We start from the raw sequence: 8,924 nt of genomic DNA on the forward strand, positions 1-8,924 counted from the left end.
TGATTGAAATGTTTAAAAACAATGAACCTTAAAGAAAGATTGGAAGGGATTTGCATATTTCTCCCTCTACAGTGCATAATATCATGAAACAGTTCAAGGAATTTGGGGGAATTTCAGTGCGTAAAGGCCAAGGATGCAAGAGTAAGCTGAATGCCTGTGATCTTCATTCACTCAGACGACACTGCAAGAACTGCCACTTAACAATATCTGATATAACACATGGGTGAGGGATTACTTTGGCAAACTTTTGTCAAGCTCTACAATACAGAGTTACATGCACAAATGCCACTTAAAACTTTTCTGTGCAAAAAAGAAGCCTTATGTTAACCATGAGGCATCTAGGATGGACCATCACACAGTGGAAACATGTATTGTGGTGAAATGAATCAGCATTTCAGGTCTTTTTTGGAAAAAAATGGACGCTGTGTACTCCGGACCAAAGATGAAAAGGACCATCCAAACTGTTAGTCCAAAAGTCCAAAAGCCAGGGTCTGTCATTGTATAGGGCTGTGTCAGTGCCCTTGGCAAAGGTCATTTACACTTCTGTGATGGCAGCATTAATGCAGAAAAGTACATTGAAATCTTAGAGCAACTTATGCTGCCTTCAAGACGTCATCTTTTCCAGGGAAGTGTGACCTGTCCCCAATAGAGAATGTGTGGAGAATTTTGAAATTAAAAATGCAACAACAACCTCGTACTGTTGCATATCTTAAGATGTGTTTGCAGGAAGAATGGGGCAAAATAAAACCTGAAACACTAAATCACTGGGTATCCTCGGTGCCAAAACGTCTTTTAAGTGTGGTGAAAAGGAATGGCAGCATTACAAAGTGGTAAATGCTTTAGTGTCCCAACTTTTTTTGGAATGTGTTGCAGGCCTGAAATGCAGGAATGGATGTGTATTAATAAATGAAATGAAGTTGAGCAGAGAAAACATGAAATATCTCAGATTCATCCTGTCTGCAATCAAATAAAAGTCAAAGTAAATGTAAGAAACTCTGTGTTGTTTTATTATTTGCATTTATATATGCTCAAAATACCACCAATATACTGATTACGGTAACAATTATAAATAAACATATTCCACTTACTAACTTTGTGTAATGTTAGGATCCATTTCACCAGTTTTTGATATGGCAGGAATGTTTAAAATGGCAAGAACACCCCCTTTCTGTGTGACTATATTGCACAGATGACATATTTTAAAAAAGTTTCATACTGTAGCAATTATTGTGATGTCTGAATAGAGAGAACAAATGAGTGCAGGGGTGTGGAGTGTCATGGCTGATTCATTGATCTCTTTTCATTAGAGATTATACATTCCGCTCACACACCATTGTGTAAGCCTCTATTACATTTCTGCACACACAGCTGTAACTAAAAAAAGCTCACCGGCTGACAGCTTCATACTTGGCTGCAGGGTGTTGCTATAGACAGTTACCATGACAATGCATTAGAACTGTATTAAATTCATACAGTTCAAACTATAGATCAGGAAAACACTAACACAAGGCCTTGGGCAGGATTACCAGTTTGTGTGCAATTCGGGCATGTAATTTTGCACTGTACATACAATTGATGTTCTTATTGTAGCAGTTATAAAATGTACAAACCATCCATTCATTAATTTTCAATAACTTAACTTAATCTTAGTCAGGGCTGCAATGACCATGAATCGGGAATACCACCCTAGACAGAATGTCAAAGCATTACTATAGATTAACTCACTTACTTACACCGAGTGGGGATTTTGTGTAACCGGTTCCCCTTCTGCTCAGTTTGGGGTGTTGGAGAAAACCAAAGTACAGAGAGAAAAGCCACACATAACCAAACCCAAACATAAGGAGAACATATGAAACTCGTCACAGGCATTGACTGAAGACGAGGATTAAACACAGGTCCGCCAGAATCATGTTGATGTGTGACACCCACTCTACATTTAAATGTGTGTATTTTGTAAATAACTGGAATAAAATGAATTATTCATTCATATTAAGTAACTGCTTACAGATTGTGGTGGGTCTTAAGCCTACCCAGAAAAACTGGGCAAAAAATCACTTTGGTCTTGGTCAGGGCACCAATTCATTGCAGGGCATCGCACTCTTACTTTACACATATTGAAAGGCAATTAATAATAGTCAATTTATTTATTGGTTGCGAACTCTGGAAGAACATATGATTCCTCACAGACAGTGACTTTTTAAAATTCAAATCCTCAGGACCCAAGATGTGCAACACCTACACTACCAGATGCACCATCATGCCACTATTTGTTATGTACAGGTGTAACTTGAACTATAATTTTAAAATATTCTGTTTATGAATACATCTTTAGTAACTGCTGCAGATTGTAGTGGGTCCTAAGCTAACCCAGAAACAGTGGACCTTATCCACTGCAGGGTATTTACTTTTTTACACACACCTATTTTGGGAGGTGGGAGAGAACCAGATTATCTAAAAGAAACCTACACAGACAGGGAGAAAACATACCAAGCTCTGGCACCCGGCCCTTAAGAAAGCCTGGATATCATGTTCTAGATCTATGTACAATACTCCTGACCCCAGTTAACCATGCTCAGTCTCCTACAGTGCCTACTATTGTAGGTCAGATCCCAAAATAAACTGTTATGGTCTACAAATAGCACATTCCAAGGTAAATTGGTATAAATGACAATCAGTAGAACCAAGATTATTAGTCTTATTAGTCACAAAAACAAAGCAGAATATTCCAGAGATAGGAAGTGAGCAAATGTGGCATGTAATCCCAGATTACTGTCAGGTTAACCTTCTCTTGTTCCATGGACATCAGATTAGTAAAGGCACTGGAGTTTATACACATATACCTGCTGCCCACCAACGCAGACATAAGGTTCCTCTCTACTTTTCTTATTAAATATTTAATACTTCTTTTTTACACGTCAGGGAAGACAGAACCCTTTTCGACTACAAAATCTGTGATACTTATCGGGGATTTATCGTAATCTGGATTTATGGCTCTGCTAAAATCTGGCTGGCTTTGGAGGCAGTGTGAGTGTCTTGTTCATACACCTCACTTTAAACTGCACAGACATATCAATACAAAGTTGGTCTATTTCAATAAGTCTTAATATTTAGTTTATTAAATAGTCAAAACACTTAAAATATATAATCACTGTATTACCAATAGGCTAACAGGGTGCTATAAAAAACCTTTGCTCTAACACTTTACATACACATAGCAGTTACTTTAAATTATGTATTGATATCAAGGCTGATATTGATTTGAAATTCCATGACTGGTATTGGATCAAATTTTTAAAATGATTAATTAAGCATCTGGCGACTTTACATGTATTGGAAGGGGTATGTGCTAGTCTGTGGCTCTCTACAGCCAACATTTGGGTGGTGCCAGTGGCAAAAGACTTGTACTAAGGAAATTTACAATAAACTTAAGTATTAATTTAATATACTGTTCCATACATTCATTTATGTTCTGTTTTACCACTGCTTTATCCTGGTCAGGGTTGCAGTGAGTCACAGGACAGATGTACACACACACATTCACACACTCAGGTGGCACGGTGGCTAAGTGGGTAGCACTGTCACCTCACAGCAAGAAGGTCCTGGGTTCAATCCCCAGGTGGGGCAGTCTGGTTCCTTTCTGTGTGGAGTTTGCATGTTCTCCCTATGACTTTCTGCAATAGCATTTTTGCAAGTTTGTTATCAGTATCAGCTCTTAACACATACCACCAAATACTCAGTTTAAAGTTGTGCACCAGTGTAAATGATGATGTTCTTATGTTAACTCTGTTCCACAGCATCCTTGCTCAGGCGCTGGAAGCTGAATTGGTGTGATCTTTGGATAGATGGCAGTCTGATGTTCTATAAGACAGATTCGAGAAAAGACTATGAGACCAGAGTGAGCGTGAAGAGCACTTGTGTGAATGTAAAGTCCGGCCTGGAGTGCATAGGTGAGCTATCAGATAAAGTGTTGTGGTGTGCCAGCCCAGCATAAAACCAGAAATGTTTCCCTTGATTTAGCTATCTATATTTAAGTACTATTATTTGTATATTTGAATCCCAATTAGTCAAACATGACTAAAATTATTATACAAATTATAAAATATAATCCATTTGAAAGTTGATACAGCGAATTCTGTATTTAAGGGTCACCACAGTGCCACAGACTTGGCACAGATATTACACGTGTCCTGACACAACCCTTCTATTTTTATCTGGGTTTGGGATGAGTACTGGGAGCACACTGACAAGTGCCCCCCCTAATGGCTAGGCTGTTTGTGCCATCTCTCCCTCAGAGATTAGCCAATCCAGTAGTAGTGTGCTGGTGTACTTTACAGGTGCAACACCTGAGAACCCTCAAGCCTGGCTATGTTTAAATAGCTAAACTGACTTAACCTTAATTTCAAGTGTAAGGATTTGAGCGAGTTTAACAAGGGCCAAATTGTAATGGCTAGACTACTGGGTCATAACATCTCTAAAACTGCAATTGTTGTGGGGTGTTCCCAGTCTGCAGTGGTCAGTATCTATCAAAAGTGGTCCAAGGAGGGAACAGTGGTAAACCAGCGACAGGTTCATGGGCGACCAAGGCTCATTGATGCACGTGGGGACACACGTGTCCTCTGCCGCTTGCACTACCCCCACTATGGCCAAGAGACTAGCCCTCAGACTTCTTGTTGGCGATTTCTTAAAAAAATGTTTTATAGTATTTCATATATCATTAAAATGTTTATTTCAGAGCCAATAAAGTGGGTGTTTGTTTCGAAACAGGTGTGTCCCCACCTGACAGCCACCCCAGAGAGAATCTTTTAGTCTTGTACCTGAAGGACGGCTCCACTGTACTTCTGTGTGCCAACAGTGAGGATGAGACACTGTAAGTACACTTCTCCAGTTACTAAGAAGCATTTACAAGGTAATTTTTTTTTTACTAGCCTGAGCCTCACCACCTGTTAGTGTGTCTTAAGGGTTTTGCTTCAGGGGTCATGTGGGTTGCCAGGTATTTTGGTTTTCTTACTCTAACAAAAACCATAGATAAGGTGAATTAGCTACTCCAAAATAAACTTAAATGAATTTGTGCAAGTGTGCATTGCACAGGGATGGATTATGGGTAGAGCAGAAAGAACAGTTAGCATTAAGTGTTGACCGCCTATATTACAAGGTCACATAAACAATCTGAACAAACTGAATATTCAATCCCTAGAGGGGCTTTATGAGAAATCGGAGTAGCAGAGCTACTAAAAAAAACAACATTTTAGTTGACATAAGGGAGTAGCTTTAAATAAATGGACCTTTACTTTAATTACGAGTCTTTGCATAAGAGGAAGTCAATAAGAAAGCTCTATTTTAAAGTGATTTACTCAGCCTGTATCTTCATTAATCTTGGTTTTCCATTTTGTCTTAATGCAGGGCTTGGAAGCTCACAATTATGGAAGCTAAACAAAATCCTGTAAGTTTTATGACCTTTTAATCTTATAACTGAGAGTAAATTAACATAGTAGAGGTTTCCTTTCTGTGAGAGGGGGGCAAAAGCATTGCAGGATCAGATAATACAGTATAAGAATGGTATAGAGTGGTACCTTGTAAATCAATGTCCCCTAAACCTAAATCTTTGAAACTCAACACCCTTTGTCGAGAAATTTGTACCCTTAAACTCAACGTTTCCCTTAAACTCAATGTGTTCAGTTTGTTTAAAAAAAATATTTTTTATTTAATTTCTATTTAACAATGAACAGCTGCTTTGTTCAGTGCTCTGCTTGAGTGTTTTTATATTATATTTGTGTTATTTTCAGTGTATAAGTGTCAAAATATATGCAATTCCACAGGACCATGCAATGCATTAACAGGTTTCCCATACATCCTTATGAGAAAAAATACCTTGAAACTCAATGCATGTCCCAAAACCAATTGACGTTGAGTTTCTAGGTACCACTGTATTGTGAAAACATACAGTAAGGCTCTTTAAGGTTCAGTCATAATAGTGCTGTTATGTAGTGAATCTGACTTTTTTTTCCTCAGGTCTTTACTTATAATCCATACGATGACACCTACCAATCTGTTACTGTAGATGGACACAATGCTGTCTATGTTGCGCCAGGCAGCAGCACTGGAGGTAATAATACAAAATGTAAAAATCAAACCAAATTTAGACATACAACCATGATGGAATGCTGAATACAATACATGTTTAGAATTTTTATAGTGTGTTTATTCATGCATGGGTTTTACACTCATTTCTAAACACTCCTGGGTAAAATGGACCAAACCCAAAATTCCTTTTTAAAGGTCATAACAACAAATAATTGGTCAGCAAAGCAAGAAGTAAGAAAATGCACTCCTGAGACCTGTGTTATTATTTGCTTGTCACTGGTTATTGCTGCAGTGAAGTGTTAGCGGAAAAGTAGGAGACATGGAAATTTACTTCACTAGTTCTTCTTGTACACTAAGATTTACCTAAAGAACGGCTCATCTGTACTTCTGTGTGCCAACAGTAAGGATGAGACACTGTAAGTACACTTCTCCAATTACTAAGAAGCATTTACAAGGTAATTTTCTGGAAATTCACTAGTTTGTCTTGTACACTAAGTTATTAAAAGATTTAAATGTTATTATATAAAAATTAAACTAACATGTCTCAGTGTTTAAACATTTTTCCTTTAAAGTTGAGTGTAATTTTGGGTGTGGCCCATTTTTTCACCAAGAAGTGTATGCTTAATTATTAACTAGTTGGCCGCTCAGGTGGCGCAGCGGTAAAACACGCTAGCACACCAGAGCTGAGATTTAGAATACGTCGTATCAAATCTCAGCTCTGCCATCCGGCTAGGCTGGGGGGCTGGGCGTCTATATGAACAACGTTTGGTATGAACAACCCTGTTGCTCATGCAGGGTTCGTGAGCCGGAGAGGGACCTCATAACTGATGCAATTACGACCTCTGCTGGCTGGTTGATGGCGTCTGCACAGAGTAGAGGAATAATGCTGATCAGGGTGTGGCTCTCCGAACACAGGGCTGATTCGCATATGAACTCGGCTGGTGCAGGTGAAAAGATGCAGTCGGCTACTGCTCACGTGTCGGAGGGGACGTGTGTCAGTGTCAGGGGCGGGGGTCAGCACCTGTAGAGAGGAAGCATAATGTAATTGGGTAAACATTGGACGTGCTAAAAATCGGGAGAAAAAGGGAGAAAATGCAAAAAATATATATATATATTAACAAGTTGGGTATTTTGGGATACTATAGTGTACAGGCTTATGGAGCCTTATCAGTATTGTTGCCCCTACCATACTACCATACTACAATGAGTTTATCTACATAAGGCTTACCAAATCAAATCAAGATTATTTGTTCATAAATAGTAATACACAGAAGAACTAGCAGTAAACTGCTGTCTGGCCACAATAACAGAAGACACCAAATATACACAAATATATATTTAAAATAATAATACATTTAAAATAGACAAATAAAACTGTAAAGTGTGCAGTATACCGTATAAAGTGCATAAATCTAGTGTGCATGAAAAAATAGCAATTGGAATTCTGCAACATGAATTCTGTAAACATGAAACATGAGTGTAATCTAAAAGTGCAAGGAATAAAGTGTACCATAAAACAAGTCAGTTTAAAAACACCATTAGAATATGTGTAGTAAAGTGTTTTAGGTATTAAGGTATTACATTTAAGTAGTATACATTTAAACATATTTTAGTAGTATAATTCCGTACATAAAAGTAAGCAATACAAAACTGTAACCTCAAATAATGGGTAATGGTGAGAGTTTGTTAGTTGTAGGAATTTCTTTTAAAACTTCTTTTAAAAAAGAAAAGATGGCCTATGGTTTTTTCCAGCATTCCATTTGTAAATGCGTATTAATAAAATGAACACACTACTCTCGCACCCCTCAGGTAAACCCCACTTTTAATCAGTTATTGCTCACTGCATTCTCTAATTTGTCCTGTTCTCTAGGTGTACAGCATATCTGGGTGCACAGGGAGCCCTGCTATAATGGGGTTGGTGAGCAGATAGCTCTGGGTCTGTTGGCTGGCATGGCGATGGGCACTGCTCTACGCTCTCTTCTCTGGATGCCTTTTTGGTACTGCTGACTCTTGACGACAAAGAGCTGCTCCCACTTCGCACTGTATAGGCTCTCCCAAACTGCTTCTGTAGCTCTAAATCGTTCTTCGACTTATTACTTTTGGTTGTGTACTAAACACAGATCTATTATCAGTTGACAGCAGGTGGCAAGTTATTTATAAATATTTGTGCATCTTTGTCTGGAGCAGCATGATGACTAAAAAATACAATACAATTTGTTATGTTCTTCTATAATGTATATTCTGTTATATAGACAGCTGACAAATTAAAGTAGACACTAAAATAAAGTGTTGTGTTTTGCTTGAAGTCACCAGAACAACTTTAATGCACCTTAGCATCAATCTACTGGAACCATACTACTGAAATGGTTCCAAAATCTTCCACGTGTTCAGTTGCAACATGATCTGATGGCTTTGTTAGCTTAGAATTCTTACTTATCAAAGAATTTAATGAACATCTGTGTGTTACCATTTCCTCTAAGCACAGTAGCTGCACTCATTATATTTAATTTGTTTAAGTTTTTCCTTTAATTTGTCATCTGTCTCATATTTTGACAGGACGGTCTGAATGTCCACAATGTATTCATTAAACTTCCACATCAATGTTTCATGTGTTGCCTTTGGAATGACACACAACACAATTACAGTGATGTGGCTGAAGCCCTGTGATAGGTTGACACACTGTCTAGGCTGTTCCTGCCATGCAACCAGTGTACTGTATCTTGGTTGAACCTTACCAGCTGTGACTTTGTTCAGGATGAAGCAGTAAACCAGGGCTTCGAACCTGTCTCATATCACTGCCTATAAGATTATTGTCAGAGGCATTTTTGTATCTCCAGTTCACC

At 38.3% G+C, this 8,924-nt stretch overlaps 1 protein-coding gene across 1 annotated transcript; it reads left to right on the forward strand.

The window, feature by feature from the left end:
• Positions 1-2,987: 2,987 nt before the first annotated feature.
• plekhb1 (pleckstrin homology domain containing B1) lies at positions 2,988-8,088 on the forward strand. Its single transcript, XM_063014619.1, has 6 exons — positions 2,988-3,024; positions 3,795-3,947; positions 4,765-4,867; positions 5,401-5,440; positions 6,010-6,103; positions 7,952-8,088. The coding sequence occupies exons 1-6, from the start codon at positions 2,988-2,990 to the stop codon at positions 8,086-8,088; spliced, it is 564 nt and encodes a 187-aa protein (XP_062870689.1).
• Positions 8,089-8,924: the final 836 nt, after the last annotated feature.

Source organism: Trichomycterus rosablanca, chromosome 18 (genome assembly GCF_030014385.1).
Source record: "Trichomycterus rosablanca isolate fTriRos1 chromosome 18, fTriRos1.hap1, whole genome shotgun sequence".
NCBI classification, from domain to species: Eukaryota; Metazoa; Chordata; class Actinopteri; order Siluriformes; family Trichomycteridae; genus Trichomycterus; species Trichomycterus rosablanca.

What these genes read in the sequence shown, in the direction of transcription:
- plekhb1 (XM_063014619.1), top strand. Translation starts at nt 2,988, where the DNA reads ATGGCTCTGCTAAAATCTGGCTGGCTTTGGAGGCAGT. An exon ending in GTCCGGCCTGGAGTGCATAG is followed by an intron (nt 3,948 to 4,764) that starts GTGAGCTATCAG and finishes GTTTCGAAACAG; the next exon opens with GTGTGTCCCCACCTGACAGC. An exon ending in AACAGTGAGGATGAGACACT is followed by an intron (nt 4,868 to 5,400) that starts GTAAGTACACTT and finishes GTCTTAATGCAG; the next exon opens with GGCTTGGAAGCTCACAATTA.